The following is a 17,762-nucleotide window of genomic DNA, read 5'->3' on the forward strand; positions in this document are numbered from 1 at the left end:
AACATGTCATCGGAACTATGGCCGCTATACCAACTTCTTCAAAAAGATGAACCTTGGGCATGGTCGGAGGAGACTGAAAAGGCATTTCAGAAAGCAAGAAAATGCTCACTCAGGATTCACTACTAACCTTCTACGACCCTAAAAAACCACTAGGTCTGGTTTGCGACGCCTCCCCTTATGGGGTTGGAGCAGTTTTATTCATGCGGTTTTGCGGCCAGAGAAGCCGATAGCATACCGCGTCGCGCACGCTAAGCAGCGCCGAGAAGGCTACGGGCATATCGAGAAGGAGGCGTTGGCGTGGTGTTTGGGGTCAAGCGCTTTCATAAATACATTATGGGCGTGAGTTCACATTTATTCCGATCACCTTCCGCTAGCTAGCCTGTTTGGCCAGACAAAGCCAATTCCACAGATGCTGCCGCGCGCATGCGACGTTGGATGCTGTTACTGGCGGCTTATCAGTACAAGTGGACTTATAGAAAGGTGAGCAAGTGGCTAACGCTGTCGCGTTATCACGATTGCCGCTTCCGAACGAAGCAGACAGAGCGACTACGTTCTGTTTTTCTTTCTCCGCTGTTGAAGCAGTACCGCTTCCAGCAAGCAAGATTCAAGCGGAAACTGAGAAAGACCGCAGTTGTCTAAGTGAAACTTTTCGTTTTGAATGGCTGGCCAGAAAGACTCTCAGATGTTGACATTGCACCCTATTTTGTTCGGCGAAACGAGCTGTCTCTAGACTCTGGTTGCATAACCTGGGGCACGAGAGTAGTTATTCCCGAATCTTTGCAGCCAGAAGTGCTACAGCTTTTGCACGAGGGGCACCCTGGTACCACTCGCATGAAAATGCTATCAAGAAGTCACGTGTGGTGGCCGAAGTTAAATGAGCTGATCGAAGAAACAGTTCGACGCTGTTCAACTTGCCAGCTCAGCCAAAACGCTGCACCCGCCATACCACTTATGTCATGGGGACGGCCCGCCAGACGGTGGCAACGAGTGCACCTAGACTTTGCATACTACAAACTAGACTGTTCTTGGTGCTTGTCGATACCCATTCTAATTGGGTGGACGTTATACACATAAAATCGACCACGGCGTCGAAGACTATTGAAAAGCTTCGCACCGTTTTTGCAACGTTTGGGCTTCCCGAACAGATTGTGACAGATAATGGTCCTCAATTTGTGTCTGACGAATTTGCAGTTTTCCTCAGATCCAATGCTGTGCAACACGTCAAGACACCTCCGTACCATCCGGCTTCGAATGGGGCAGCAGAGAGGCTCGTCCAGACGGTAAAGAAGAACCTTGTGCGCCAACTGCGAGATGAGAGCGCTCGGGCAAGCACGGACCATTCAACACCGGCTGGACCATTTCCTCTTCACATACCGCAACACGCCATGCTCCACGACTGGTAACTCCTGCACAGAGTTCCCGTCTTGGGCACCGCGCACGCGTCTCAGCATTTTACTCCTGAATTAGCCAAGCGGTCAGAGCCCACTCCATCTAGAGATCAAGACCCGGGACAGAAAAAGAATTGGCGGGAATTTGATGCAGGTGAACGTGTCCGGGTGAGAGGTATCCGACCAGGCGACCCGCACTGGTTAGAAGGAACGATTGTTCGCCGTGTCAGCGTGGCAACTTACATAGTCAAAGTGGAAGGCCAGGAGCGATTCATGCATGCTGATTGCATTGTTAATACAAGTACTCCTCTTGTTCTACCCAGAACAGTGCGCATCACTGGCACACCTCTAGCGCAACCTGGTCCGGCGACCCCTGAAGAAACAGAGGAAACTACTACCGAGGTCCAGGAACCAACGTCGGAAGCTACAAATTCTACCGCCGCTGAAGAACAACTTCCTGAACCTCTGCCACGCCGAAGCACAAGGGTTCGGCGACCGCCTGAAAGATATGGATATTAAAGAAAATAAGGGAGAAGGAATGTTGTATCTAATAAAAGGACAAAGCGCAGTGACGTCACTACTGACGCACCACAACTTGTGTGTATATATTGCCAAGCAAGATGCTGGGTTATCACATTAAACTGTTCGCCACGAAACGTGTCACAGCTGCCTTCTTGTTCCCGAGCTACAACACTTTCCAGTCCATGTATTTCGATATCTGTATTCCGGAATACTTTTTCGAGTATCTCTGCCCAGCCCTGCTCAGAGGCGATGGCAGGATTTATTTCCTCGCGAGGGGCGGAGGTGGAGGGGGGCACCCACGACGAGTTCCTTCAGAGTGGCAGGGAGGCGGGAAGTTCACGCGTTGTGCTCTGACTATGTTTGTTCTTCAAGGGCTTCGAGAACATTTTAGAGAGACCAAACGTACCAGGTGCTGTCGTCGGACCCTACTCTAACCCCTCGTGTAAGGACACCCGAATTACGCAGGTGTGTGGAGGCGGAGTGCTTCTCATTTTAAGATATTGAATCCGTCGGCTTAGATCGGGCTCTTGAGGAATTTTTGCAGACAACCTGCGAGTCGGTGAACATGACAGCTACGTCTGAGCATGTGGTGGTGGCGATAGCAACTGTCGCTTCTTCCGCTGTTTCTCAGGTACGTACCTTGGCCGTGGCCGACGCTAACTCCCGCCCTCAGGAGTCTACGACTAAATAAACATTACGCTTTCCAAGAAGCAGCCGAAAGACATCACGTCGAACATGCTAGTGCACAGAGCGAAGTGACTGCCTTCAGCAGTACGCAACGTGTTGGAGTTAAGACACATTTGACGTAAAAGAGTCTGAAATCATCTGAAACACAATGTCTGAAGTGAAAACAACCAGCACAAATTTCTCCTGGATTAAGAAGTGCCGTTTCCACCAGACGGGCACGTGTGTTGTAAACGCGCTCCAAAGTCTAGAAAGGCACTCTTGCCTTTCGCATGTACCCACACAAAATTGGTCAAACACAGGATTGCGTATATGTGTTTCTCGAACATGGTGAAAAAAATGTTGCCCGCACGTTATGCGGCATTGTCTCGTGGAACGAGTTAATAGGCTAAAAGCATGCGGCTTTCAGTCATCTGCTTGTTGTCTCTGGGGTTAGCATTCACCAGGAAAATCAAGAAATGTTGTGTTTGTTCGACCAGTTGAATGGACAAGAAAATATAGTCATTTTCTTTCATAAGATTATATTCGTACCCTCGCAAGAGTTTTCCAGGGATTTGGCGTAAACTTGGTGATTTCAGCCATCCGCAAGCATTCTGCCATTTGAGCCACTGTACCCGCCTGAGCACGAGAAACGGCATGTAATTCCACGCACCAAACAAAGTTCGCTAAGTGCGCTAGGGGAGGTGGGGAAGGAGAGGAGGGTGTTACTCAATCCCGACGCCATCTGGAAAGCTGTATGTTGCCCAGACGGTGCAGTGCCTATATGAACGTCTTCGAGAACGCAAATAAAACTGCATTCAAACAGCAACCTGTCTTTCTACCTTAATCACTGTAACCCTTGTTCGCATTTATTTCGCCTCACTTCCGTCGTCGGCACGCTGAATTCTAACCATGAGCGCGAATTTCTTGAAACTATTCATATCAAGAAGAATGAGATTATTTGTATTAGCAACCTACGGTGCTTTTGACGGAGAAGGAGCAAGGTTTTAAATGTGAAGAATTTCTTAGCGAACCCAAGGCACCTTGAACGTTTATCTATCTATCTATCTATCTATCTATCTATCTATCTATCTATCTATCTATCTATCTATCTATCTATCTATCTATCTGTGATAATATGAGCAGAAGAGCGACACCGGTGAAGGCGACAATGAAGAGCGTGCGGGATCGAAAAAGCGCGTGACAGCGTTCGAAGCAGCGCAGCGTGCAAGGACAGACGGTTCTCGGTTGGACGTCCGGTCCGGGGAACTAGGCGACATCCTCCAGGCGCTGTACTGTCCTGGACTCCGGCTGGGTGACTGGCCCAGGGACCAGGCGAGGTTCCGCTATTCAGGCTACCGTCTCGAGTGGCTGTGACTTCCGGTTTGCTGTGGGCCGCTAGTCATGCTGCCTTTCCGGGCGGCTGGCATGACCCCGGTGTGTTGCTGGAACGAACGCGGAGGCCGAGAGCTGCGTCTCTGTTGCGCAGTTTCCAAACTACCGTTACCCTCCTGATGCTGCTGTGGCAGAAGGCCGTGACATGGCGTGGGCCAACTCCCGCTGAAAGCGTCAACGAGGCAGGCGGCGCTTTGCCCCGAGCGATCGGCCTCCAACAAGCCCAAGCCAAACACGGCGAGATACTTCTAATTTAGAGACATCTTTTGTATAGGACTGCATGTGACATCCGAGATAATACATTAATAGTTGCTTTTGTCTGTAAATATATTTTCCTGTGTGCGTGCACTCGTGGCTCGATTGTTCCTTGGCTAGCGGTCCTGGGCCCAATCCTGACACTACGTCACAATCTGGCGAGCCTGCCAGGATACCGCTGTTAAAAGCATCGAAGGAAAATATCGTCCCTCGAGTGTACACTCACAGAAGTTCATCCTGTCATGGATACTGAGAGATTAGCCGCATTAGGTCCCAACTAGGCTTGTCCGGCGCAGAATTGCGCAAGTGGATTTAGAACGAACAGGCAACACAAAGGGATGAACGTGCTGCCGAAAGAGAGGCGAGCAAAGAAGCAGACGAAAGAGCTCGACAAATTCTTGAGCTGAAGCTAAAGCTTCGAGAAGGAGCTAGTGGAGCTGCAGCAGCTAACTCTGAGCCTATGCCTCTACCGAATCATGCCTCTTCGGTTCTCAACCCACAAAAAATACTGCCGTTGTTTGATGAGCGACGCGATGACCTGCATGTGTACTTGCAAAGGTTTGAGCGCGTGGCAACAGGGCAGGAATGGCCACAAGATAAATGGGCCCTTGCAGTGAGCATGTGCTTAACTGGTGAGGCACTAACAGTGATCGGTCGCATGTCTGCCGCTGATTCACTGGATTATGATAAAGTGCAAAGGGCATTGCTGCAAAGATTCTGGTTTACCGCGCAAGGTTATCGCGAGAAATTCCGAAAGGTGCGACCGGAGGATGGAGAAACTGGAAGACAGCTAGCTGCGAGACTTTCAGGATACTTTGATCACTGGATTGATATGGCCAATGTCTCCAGAACGTTCGAACACCTCCGAGACCACATGATCGCTGAACAGTTTCTTCAGTGTTGCCATCTGAAGCTGACCGTATTCATTAAAGAACGAGAATGCAAGTCCCTTCAGGAGCTCGCTGACGCTACTGACCGCTATCTTGAGGCGCAGAACCTCTACAACCTGGGAAGAGTACCGGATGATGTAAAAGAGTAAAAAAGACTACCTCAGATGCTCAAAAGAAACAACCTCCGAGGTGTATGTTGTGTAACCGTATTGGCCATCAAGCTCACGAGTATCGCCGCCCAGCAAAGGAAGTGACCAAGTGCAACAATTGCGGGAAAAGTGGTCATAAGAGCGAGAACTGCTGGAGCGCGAAGGCACAGAAGGGACAGAGTTCAGCATGCGTTCATGAGGCCACAGCCAACCAGTGTAGTCTGCCTCCACGTGACAAGGTTGTCCGACGCCAAGACATTAGACGGGACGCGACGTTTCGGAAACTTGTTTTCCCGGTAGATGGAATGCCTGCGGTCGAAGGACAAGTCTTGGGTCGGAAAGTAAGAATCATGAGAGATACAGGCAGCAATACAGCAATTATACGAAGAGACTTAGTTCCAGACCATTGCTTGACTGGAGCACTAAGCCGAGTAGTGCTGACAGATGAATCCGGCAAAGAGGTTCCGGAGGAGCGAATAAACATCCATACACCATATTTTACTGCAGAAATCAAAGCATTATGTATGGATAGTCCTCTTTATGATGTTATTTTAGGCAACCTTCCTGGCGTCAGAGAACCCCTCGAGCCAGATCCCAATTGGAGACGCGCTGTGGTTGACCGAAGCGACGACACATCGGCAAACTACCGTGTAGAAGAGATGCCTTACAACGTTTCCTCCCCGATGAAGCCGTAAGAAGGCAAGATAACTCCATTATGTGTACCAGCCATAAAGGTTGGCGAAGTAAACAAAGAGAAGCTCGCCGAGCAACAGCAGAACGACAAGACGCTGAAGTCACTGTTCGCTAAAGTGGCAGAAACTTCAAATGACAAAAAAGCCACTGTTATTCGTTTTTTGAAAAAAGTGGACTTTTGTACCGAAAATATGAACTTGCTACAGGAAGGACGTTTAACCAGTTCGTCGTTCCAACGTCCTTAAGAAGGTCAATACTGGAAGTCACGCACAAAGGTCTTATGGCCGCACATCAAGGCATACGGCGTACGACAGATCGTGTCTTTACACATTTTTACTGCCCAGATCTGCATGGGGACGTCGAAAGATTCGTGAAATCCTGCGATGTGTGCCAGAGGACAACACCGAAAGGAAAAGTTGGTGTTGCACCATTGGGACCTATGCCTACCATACGTACGCCTTTTGAGCATGTGGCAGTCGATCTGATCGGTCCGTTGTCACTGAAATCGGAACGGGGAAACCGATAAGTGCTCACGCTCATAGACTTTTCCACTCGATATGCAGATGCAATAGCACTACCTGCAATCGATGCAGTGCGCGTGGCAGGAGCACTAGTCGAGATTTTTTCTCGTGTTCGTCTACCGAAAGAGATTGACCGACCAAGGGACGAGCTTTACATCAGAGCTGATGAAAGGGCCTGGTCGCCTATTAGCTGTCAAGTTTCTTCGGACGACACCATACCATGCCATGGCGAATGGAGTAGTTGAAAAATTCAACGGAACCCTAAAGACGATGTTGAAAAGGATGTGCCAGGAGAAAGCTCGTTCCTGGGACAGATACCTTGCACCACTATTCTTCGCCTACAGAGTAGAGCACTGCGCGGTCCCGGGCCGGCCCGAAAGCGCGGGCCGGGCCCTCGGAAGCGTTTTCCGGCGGGCCCGGGCTGGGCTCGGGCTTGAAAGTGCGGGCCCGGGCCGGGCTTGAAGCCGCGGGCCTGGGCCGTGCCCGGGCTTGAGGCTGCGGGCCGGACTCGGGCCCGCTCATTAAAAGGCGTAAGTCGGGCCTCCGAGCACACGCGAATGTTATGCATTCCATGGTCTAAGGTATACTGTGCCAAGCTGAAGTGACACGTATATATATATATATATATATATATATATATATATATATATATATATATATATATATATATATATATATATATTAACAGCACTAACAATGGGCCAGATCACGGTTGTTCCCATGGGAGGCATAAATATTTCGGTCTTTTATTCGAGGTTGACACATACGATACATTTCATTTATATTCCTTGGTATTACGTGCAAAAACCACGATATGATTACGAGGCACGCCGTAGTGGCACCGTATCAATTTCGAGCACCTCGAGTTCTCTGACGTGCACCTAAAGATAAGTATATTACGGGTGTTCTTGCATTTCGCCCCCACCAAATTGCGGCCGCCGTGGCCGCGGGAATCGCACCCGCGTCCTAGGACTCAACAGCGAAACAGCTTAACCGCTGAGCTACCACCGTGGGCAAAGCAACATTTCGATGCATGTGCACACCGGATTTTCCGTCCGATCGCCCGCTACAAAACGCACGGCATCATTAATAATCATCATCAACAACTAATATCTTCTAGCGGGCCCGGGCCGGGCTCGGTCTGGGTACGGTCAAGTACGCCCGGGCCCGGCCCGGCTCGGGCTGGGTTCGGTCATGTACGCCCGGACCCGGGCTGGACCCGCGCTTGGAACCACGGGCCCGGGCTGCCGCTCGGGCTTCATAAAGCGGGCCCGGGCCGGACCCGGGCCGTAAAATCCGGCCCATGCAGTGCTCTACTACAGAGGGGTACACAAGCGAGTCTGGGCTTCTCGCCTTTTCAGTTGATTTATGGTCGGCACGTCCGAGGACCACTGACCGTCCTCAAGGAATTATGGACCAATGAAAACATTGATGACGAAATTCGCACCACGTACACGTACCTCGTCGATCTTAGGAATCGTCTTGAAGATACGTGCAAGCTTGACCATGAGGAACTGGACAAGGCGCGAGCAAAACAAATTTTACTACGACCGAAAGAGCCGTCCGCGCAAGTTAAATGTGGGCGATAAAGTCCTAGTCTTGCTCCCTACTGACACAAACAAATTGTTATTGCAAGGGAAAGGGCCACTCGAAGTCATCGAGCGGAAAAATAACGTCGACTACGTGCTCAACTTAAGCGGGAAAATGAAGATATTTCACATAAACATGGTGAAGAAATATGAGGAACGCGAGCCCATTCCCCCGCAGCAGGTCTCTGTGGTCACTGAGATTAGTCAAGATTCTTCGAATCTAACGCAGGAGTCATCTAGCGACGATGTTTCGCACGAGATGCCCTCTCCCAGCCTTGTCCGTACACAGACAGCCACTGACGTGAAGGTATCGGCAGATCTCAGCGACGAACAATGCTCACAAGTCTGTGACCTGTTCCAAGAATACGAAGGCTTATTTTCCGATCTGCCAAGAAAAGCAGAGCTTGTTGAATCCGCACTGTGCTTCAGTTCGGAAAACACAGTGCATGATCCAAAGAATCGTGTTCTATTAACATTGCGAGAAAGAATACAAAAGGAGGTGCTAGATATGTTAAGGTTAGCGAAACATCTAAATTATAAAGTGTTATGCTATAGTTTACACTTGCAAGAGTACACTTTTACCGCTGACTACATGAAGGGCTCTGATAACGTTGGAGGCAATTATTTAGGCCGTGTATAAGGGTGTTGCACATAGTGTTGTGTAATACACGGACGTTTACCACGTTTCATGTTGTGACGTGCCAGTGTGTATACATCCAAGGGGACATTTCCCTTTCGTGAACTTTGCATGTCCACTGACAGTGACACCCTGTGGCATTTGCTCTTCTTCTACCCATCAGAAAAGTTGTAAACAACTTTCTTAAAACCCGGGGTATTATGGTAAAATGGGCAGAAGAGCGACATCGGTGAAGACGACAATGAAGAGCGCGCGGGATCGAAAAAGCGCGTGACAGCGTTCGAAGCAGCGCAGCGTGCAAGGACAGGCGGTTCTCGGCTGGACGTCCGGTCCGGGGAAATAGGCGACGTCCTCCAGGCGCTGTACTGTCCTGGACTCCGGCTGGGCGACTGCCCCAGGAACCAGGCTATCCGCTACTGTTCCGGCTGCCGTCCTGGCAGCTGGACAACCAGTGAACGAGGCCTGTACTCCTGCTGGGTGACTGGCCCAGGGACCAGGCGAGGTTCCGCTGTTCAGGCTACCGTCTCGAGTGGCTGTGAGTGTGTGGCTCGAGTGGCTCCTGCTGCTGCTGCGGCAGACGGCCGTGACATGGCGTGGGCCAAATCCCGTTGAGGGCGTCAACGAGCCAGGTGGCGCGTTGCCCCGAGCAATCGGCGTCCAACAAGCCCAAGCCAAACACGGCGAGAGACTTCACATTTAGAGACATTTTTAGTATAGGACTGCATGTGAATATAATTCATTAATAGTTGCTTTTGTCTGTAAATATATTTGTGGGTGTGTGCGTGCACTCGTGGCTCTATTGTTCCTTGGCTAGCGGTCCTGGGCCCAATCCTGACACTACGTCACACTATCTATCTATCTATCTATCTATCTATCTATCTATCTATCTATCTATCTATTTATCTATCTATCTATCTATCTATCTATCTATCTATCTATCTATCTATCTATCTATCTATCTATCTATCTATCTATCTATCTATCTATCTATCTATCGCCTACGTCTGGGTGCTCGCGTGATCGCATCCTTAGCATGGTGTAGACCAAAATTGGCGTGGCAGGGTAATAGGGTTTGAAGAACAAGACTGGCTGGTCATGATATATAACGTGAAAGTCCTGCATGTACGTCATCAAACCCTTTCACCCAGGCACGTGTGGCACATACCCGTATACCACGGGCTGCGGTATGCGGGCATGAGCCACAGGTCATTCACATTCTCTATTTACCCAGCAGCGACGATACCAGACAATGCTAATTTAAACGCGAGAGCGTTAAGGAAATGCGGCATCGGCAGTGTTCATCCGACGAATGCGAACGACTGAAAATCAGAATTTCAGTAGAAGTCTAACGCAGGCACACTGCGTGGCAGTATGAATGTATTCTACCACAGAGCTGCGCCATGTGTAGAAACTGGTTAGGAAGGGATCCCATGCAGACGTCATGTCGGTGCAACGTCAACTGTGGTTGCAGTGCTTGCGATGCATATTTTTAACGAGCTGATGAACTTATCATGTAATAACGACACTGCAGAAACATACAAGGACAAAGAAAGCCACCACACAGGCGCTTACTCGCAACTAAAATTTTTGAAGGCACATGCATACACATAAAGCTGGCGACTTAGTCACAGGGCAAACCATAGCATCTGCACCCCGGAGAAAACAGGATCACATAAAATACCTAATCATGACAAAGTGGCACACGCGTATCATGAAGCCAAAAAAGTAAAATATAAATGCCAACAAAAGGTCCCATTTTCACCCCAAGGGCGAAGCAATGAATGCGATAGCAAAAATTGCAATGACACAGGAAGAACGACAAGCAGCTAGAAACTTGCTGCGCACTGCTCGAACACAAAGGACGCAGGAAAAGCGAGTGCGAACTAAGAGCTGTAACAGCCCGACACTTGCAGCACGCTGCTCAAACACTAAGAAGGACGCACGAAAAGAACGCACATGCATACATAGGACGAGCGCGAACTGTCACAGTTGTTACCTCAACTAGCCCCTACTTTGGCTCTTCTAGCTAGAAGCTCACTCCTTTCGCAAGCGCGGCCGCTGCAGCGAGCAAAGTGATCTTAGTGCGGTCTATAGCTACAACGCAACAATTGCGCCTAAAGAAGGAGGCGTACAAAACTACCCCTCAAACTACCACGCCTTGTATATCAAAGAACGTGTTCGATCACAAGCTAAGGACGCAACCCAAGGTAAAGAACAAACAGGACGACAGGAAAGAGCGTTACTTGCAACGGTTGCAAGTGGCGCTCTTTCCTGTCCTCCTATATTTTCTTTACCTTGGGTTGCGTCCTTACCTCTTGATGAACATGAACCAACTAGCCCAACAACATGTTTCACAAAGGTACAAGTCAGAGGCACACATCCCCACTCTAGCGAAACACTAGAGAGATTTAGACTTCGCGACCTAAGAAATTTGCGAGCCGCCAGGACGCATGCGCAGAACACAAGCCACTGTCCTACTCTTGCGCTCGTGTTGCCCTGATAACCTGCAGCGCCTTGCTTTGGGCGGCGAATAAAACTAGATAGCGCGCGACCTCGGGAGAAGAAATGAAAGACGGCGCTCGGCAGTGGCATGTGAAGCCAGGGCTCGCGTTCCCAGCTGGCGTCGAACATGGTCACTAAAATCACTCACTATATCTATATTAGTGAGGTATAATAAACATTGCATGTGTACAGCTATGATACAGCGTCACGTCGGGTTAATGTTAAACTGTGGCTACAGCGTAGCCTTTGCTTGCATAACAGTTTAATAAAGATGCTACGTAGCGTTTTTTTAAAAAGAGCCAAATCCAGAACCAAGGACAGGACTAAATTTCAAGGGAGGGTAAAGCGCGCCGAATTATTTTACGCTTTTAAAACAATTTTAATCAAAATACCGTAATTCCTTATGTTAACGTGGACTCAAAAAAGCAGGTTTTAATCAACAGTGAGCCCAATCCTGCACATATTTGGATCACTGTTTAGATCCATCAAACCAACCCTGCGGGAACGATTATGACGAAAAAACCAACATGGCCGCATCCAATCTGTTTCATTTATGACCTAGTTCTTTGCTGTCGCGCATTCCTACCACAATTAGTTTTTCTTAGGCGAGTCTGTACTTATACTGAAGGAGAACATGTTGTACGGCGAAACTCGAGCAGAAAGGGGACGAGGCCGACCTTCTGACTTCTTTCTGGCTCTTAGTGTTTCTTTTGGAGTTTTGACTACAATATCACGTCCCACTTTCGCCCCAAGACGATATATTTGTAATACACGGCAACTGAAATGAATATTATTCGGCAATGATCTATTCCTTAAAGACGAAGAATGAAACTGAAATGGCGCGGCATAATGAGCTAAGACGTACAAGAGGAGCTGTAGCATTTTAAAGGCCTTCAGTTGATGTCACGAACAAGAAACGCGGCCGACGGTCCAGAATTATGCGCCCTTCGCCTCAAAGGATCACTACTAGCTTTACAAGTCTAGTCATCGCCATTACTTCCATGCAGCAAAGGAGGGAAATATTGGAAGCACAAGGATGTTGTTATTTATGTAGCGAAATATTGCTACATCGTTTATTTGCTGCGATTTAGACTTTTATGAGCTAATTCAAGCACAAATGATACGTTCCAATCTATAAGAACCTAATCCAAACTTTGCTATTGCACGCCGACGATATGGAGCTATATAGATTTTAGCCACACTATAGACTGGATGTAGTTCGGTGACATGAGCCCACTGGCAAAACATTGGAGCAAGTCCGAATATACTGTCAGAAACCAAAACGGCTTTTTTCCGCGGATTCAGTGAAAATGAACCTGGCTTTTTTAGGAAAATGACACATATAGGCACCCCTATGGCTCGGCAATCTATATGCGAGCATTGCTCGACCACGGAGGAATACGCCAACGGAGGCAATTTACATGGTCGCACCGCAGCGTGCACTTCGTTTCGATAACACTGACTTCTCGGCCCTTACGTGTGTTGACGTTACGAAATACCAGTGTAGTAGACGTGCCTGGTAAGCACACGATGTGCGCGCAACTACTCCATTTAGAAAAACACGTCCATCCGCCTCATAACGCTTCGTCTAAAAGCGAAAAAAACGCACCATACACAGGTACTAACTGACTGCTTCCCATGAAACCGATTCCCACAATGAATGGGATCTGCCTAAATGTTTTCCGGAGGGGGGGGGGGGGGAGCGTTGGTATGGGGGCGGGGGGGTAATTTCCTAAATGTGCTAGTTAAATGTGATTCAATGTGCTTCCTAATTGCGCTTCAATGATTTTTCTTTATTAATTTTGGTATGTTCGCCTCCGGAATGAAAAGCAATGTATGGAAATACACGGATGCCCTGATAACTTAGTTGTAAGTGCGGCGAATGTTTCTGTCACTCTTTTTGTAATGTGCCTTCATTTTTGCTGGTTATTTCCACTTCAGCCATCAACTAACGGGTCAACCAATTTGCGCCTAAAGAACAATGTCTCTTGCGTTTCCTTTGCCACCAGACTACAGAATGGTTGAAAATAATTTGCATCCAGAAATGCAGACCCTACACCAGAAGAGGAAATTGTGATAAAAATATTACTGATATACGACAGTTGTGTAGGGTGTCAATTTATAATATGGCTTCGCCTAATTCGCACTTTGCCATATCTCGAAAACGATTGTTCCTAGCTTCTTAGTTTGTTAGTATTAGTCGAGGTATAAGTAACATTATGCTTTTGTCACGCACCTGTTATGATAATGCTAGAACGTCGCGTTCTGTGAAAGCCAGGACCAAGAAAATGGTGAAATTTTAGGCTTACCAAAAGATGTTTAATTTCCCTCTTCGCTGTATAACGTCATAAAAGAACACAGCATGGTGGGAAAAAAGAGAAACAAAATCTCGCATTAACATATCAGCAAGAAGAATCATAATTTCACCGCAAGAGCAAAGCAACGAATGCGATAGCAACAAATTGGAGTGTCACACAACGAACTGCAAGAAGCAACGCGCTGTTCAAGCACAAAAGACGCATGAAGAGAACACACAGAGGATGAACGCGAACTAACGACTGTCGAAGCTCGACACTTGCAGCATGCTGATCATACACAAAAAAGCACGCTCGAAAATAACGCACAGGAATACGCAAGATGAGTGCGAACTAACAAGTGTCACATTTGTTACTTATTTTGTTTTAGCAGTACGCTAAAGGTGTCAACTAGGCACAGCCAACCAGCCCCAACTTAGGCTCTTCTAGCTAGTAGCTCACTCATTTCACAAATGTGGTCGCTGCCCAGAGCTAAGTGACCTTCGTGCGCATTTTAACTTCAACGCAAACTTTGCGGTGAAGGCACAAGACGTACAGCCGTCAGCACGCTTAATTAGAACGCTCCGCCGCGTGGCCTCGAGCCGCTTCGACTGACGCCAGCGCCGCGCATACGTTGGACACGGTATGTTTGCGGGAGCTAACGATAAATGGAGCACGGGTCGATTTCACTAGTAAATTTCTTTTTCTATTCTGCTTGACCGGCGGGTCGAATACACCCACTTGGCAGGTCCGTTTTCACCAAGTTTCGCTCGCGGCTACGTTCTCATGCGCGGCCATAAAATGTGTTACCGTAGGTTTATCTCGGCTATGCACCATTGCATGTGACAGGTCACGCATCCTTTCGAGTTTGGAATTGCAGCTGCCGCTCGAAAGAAATGATATATCGGAAATGCAAAGTAAACGCACGTGCATGGCGTTTGTAAAAGTTGAGCAATCAATAAATCTGAAATGCATTGGTGTAGTTCGTATTATGCTTCAATATTTAGTGTTCGCCTTCCTGTTTAGTTCACTATGCAATGCGGATGCAGTGTCGGGGAGTAACGCCAATCCTGTGCGCCGTGTCTGTGAGCTGTGCGTGGTTTTCAAACCTCTAAGAATGAAAAGACATGTTCACTGGACTAAACTCCACTTGTAAACCGCAACCAAACGTCTCTATTCCCTACATGACACGCTTTCGCAAACACACACAGCTGTCTTGAATGACCCTGGCTAATTTTTTTCCAGCGGAAAATACGGCCATTAAAAAATATTAACTACAACCTTAAAGAAAACTAGCTCAAAATTATATAGGAAACACGCATTGCAAAACCTGTGTAATGTTGTTGCCATTAAGCTCTTGTTCAAGTATCAAAAATATCGTTTGGAATCGTCACGGCAACACGGTGTTGTGGGTACCCGCATCGGGAAGATGCGACAGGGCGACGAGTTATTTTATGTGCACTTATTAACTGCTGCCGTTCGATATACTGCATTTATGACAAGAGTTTCTGCATTTACCGATAGAGTGAATTTCTTATCCGACAAGATGACACTTAACGCTTTTCCCTATAACTATGCACGAAAATTGCTGTTTGCATCGCATCCATGCACCTTTCTTGTTCAGGACACGTGAAAAGCTTATGCTCTGACACCGCTTCTTAAGTGCGGCGTGAACTCAAAAGGAAGGCGAATACTAAATTGCTAGAACAGTCCCATTATCGCTGTATGAAAGCTAATGAATCAGAGTATGAACCACACCGCACCATTTCAGATTTACTGATCCCGCAACTTTTACAAACGCCATGAACGCGTGTTACAGCGAAAGCTGTTATGAGATCATTTCACCGGCCGTTTTTGGCGCCGTAGTTGTCCGCCGCCGCCGCCGCCGGTGTCCGTAACCAGTATCGCTTGAAATAAGAAAAAAACGAAATAAGAAAAAAACTCCAGGATGGAACGAGGTTCGCACCTGGGCCCTCTGGTGGGAGCCCAGTATTCAACCTCTGAGCCATGCCGGTGCTTGAAACTGCTTTGCAAAAAGGTCCTATACAGGCTTCATGTCGGAAAGGAACCACATTAGCATATGCAATATAGCGTGGTAGAAGAGTAAAATAAGCACCAAGCGTCGCACAACGCGAATTCTGTAACCAGGCGTCACACAAAGCGAATTGCGCAACGAGTAGGTTGTTGAATGCTTCCAACCCATTACAATGGACTCTGCCATAATTCTTCATCGTCATCAGGCACAGCATCAACAAAGTGCGCATAATGCCTTACATGCGTATAGCAGGTACCAACGCTGTCCGTAGAATGACGAAAAATGTCACAGTGCCTGCTGCCCTACTTCTAAAAAATTACAATGACTTATAGCGTAGTGGGTTCCTCACAAGTGCACTTGTATTGGTTGCCAAGGAAGCCCATAAGCGCATGATCCATTTCCTCGGGGTCTCAGTAAAGTTCTTCGCCTCCCCCCCCCCCCCGTCTCTCTCCCACGTCAACGTATGTTATACAGCATGACGGGAGAGGGAAATAGTGACCGGGCGTCACCCAATGCAAATTACATAACTGGTGGGCCGTTTAAAGATTCCAACCCATTACAAAGGGCTGAGCCATAATTCTTCATCGTCATCAGTCGTCGCGTCAACAAAGTGCACATGATGCCTTACTGACGTGTAGCTGGTGCCTCGCTTCTCCGCAGAATGACGAATAATGGCTTAGTAGGTGCTTCCCAACTTCACAACAATTGTGATTTATGGCGTAGTGGGTACCTTTCTAGTGTACTTGTTTTGTAGCCCCAAGAGAGCTTAACGGGCCCTAGAAACGCTGCTCTTCCAGCTTTCGCTGTGACTGTGCTGCGGTTTCAGCGCAGGCCTGGCGTTTTTTGCTCTGCTTTTCCAACACATCATTTCTTCCGAGCGGCAGCAGCGATTTCAAACTGGAAAAGTGTGTAGGCTGTCACACTGGAACATGCAATCGTGCATTGCCGAGATAAGTCTACGGCAACGAATTTCATGGGCGCACGTGAGAACGTAGCCACGAGCGAAACGTGGTGAAAACGGTCCTGCCAAGTGAGCGTATTCGATGCGCCGGTCAGACAGAAGTGAAACAGAAATTACTAGTTAAATGGACCCGCGCTCCATCTATGGTTATCTGCAACAAACATAGCGTGTCCAAATATTGGCGGCACAGGCGTCACTCAAAGCGGGTCGAGGCCACGCGGCGGAGCGTTCGAGTTAAACGTGCCGACGGCTGTACAAACCTTCCTCCTCACGATGTAAGTCGCTTTGCGAGGTTAAACCCCATTTATCATTCATTATTTTGGACAAACACTGCGTCAACTAATAACGTCACCCCGTTACAACCCGTATAAGAACGTATCCTTGCACGCGGCAGTATAGTTTGACCAGATCGGCTTCAGCGCACGACCATACTGACGAGCTTTTTACAACGCTCAACGGTCAGTCCCAGCGTCTTCGTGCGAAGGCGATGCCGCCACAACCGATTTTGGCACACGTTCGGGAACTTTACACACATGCGCGTAGCCTGCTACTAAACGCGCACCCTCACGCAGGCGAGTTTTTTTACCAGACTAGTCTCTACGCGGCGCGCGCGTTTCTCCTCGTGAGATGCGTAGGACAGGCGTTTACGGCTTCGCATACGCGTGACGCGTAGCCAGAGGCGCAAGACTTGCCGCGTGGCCTTGGAATTATTTGCGTATGTCTTTCCCAGCCGCCTTCCTAACACTCAACAACGCATGCCAAATATCCCCGTCCCCGCTTTCGAACGCTTTCACTCAATTCACCCGCATAACACATGCCATGTGTAATAGGCTGTTATTGTCTTTTTACCACGTATCGACTACCACACTGACGATCACCGCGCACTTCCGATTTGAGTGTCTCTATGAACGCTATTAAACACACATGTTTTTGCTTGCAAACACACTCACCGCAGTCTCTCCATCTGCCGCACTGTCTGTCATAGCGCCGCCGCCAGTAACCATCTTGGCAGATGCAGATGAGTTCACCTCTTTCTTTGCAACGTTTAGGTCCCATCTGCGGGCAGACATTAGCATAATCTTGGCCTGCCCAATGGCAGTAATACCTGCGGTCGTGCGGTTGTGCGCAAACTGCGAAAAAAATAACAGTAAGTCATATTTCTCTAGTATCACTGTTAGCGCCGAAGTCCGGTATATATGTCACTTATTAAAATGTTTTTACCAGCACTGTTCATAAGAGCACTGTTTACCTGAAATCCTATGGAACGT

General features: G+C 48.3%; 1 protein-coding gene across 1 annotated transcript in view; it reads right to left on the bottom strand.

Annotated features, from left to right (window-relative positions):
* Positions 1-17,762, bottom strand: part of LOC119402285 (uncharacterized) — a 93,078-nt gene that overhangs the window by 41,603 nt on the left and 33,713 nt on the right. Inside the window, exons 3-4 of the mRNA XM_037669435.1 lie at positions 17,445-17,624; positions 13,514-13,539 (exon numbers count right to left, since the gene is read on the bottom strand). Coding sequence (XP_037525363.1) covers positions 13,514-13,539; positions 17,445-17,624 — 206 coding nt within the window. The remainder of the gene's footprint in view (positions 1-13,513; positions 13,540-17,444; positions 17,625-17,762) is intronic.

Source organism: Rhipicephalus sanguineus, chromosome 8, assembly GCF_013339695.2.
Source record: "Rhipicephalus sanguineus isolate Rsan-2018 chromosome 8, BIME_Rsan_1.4, whole genome shotgun sequence".
NCBI classification, from domain to species: Eukaryota; Metazoa; Arthropoda; class Arachnida; order Ixodida; family Ixodidae; genus Rhipicephalus; species Rhipicephalus sanguineus.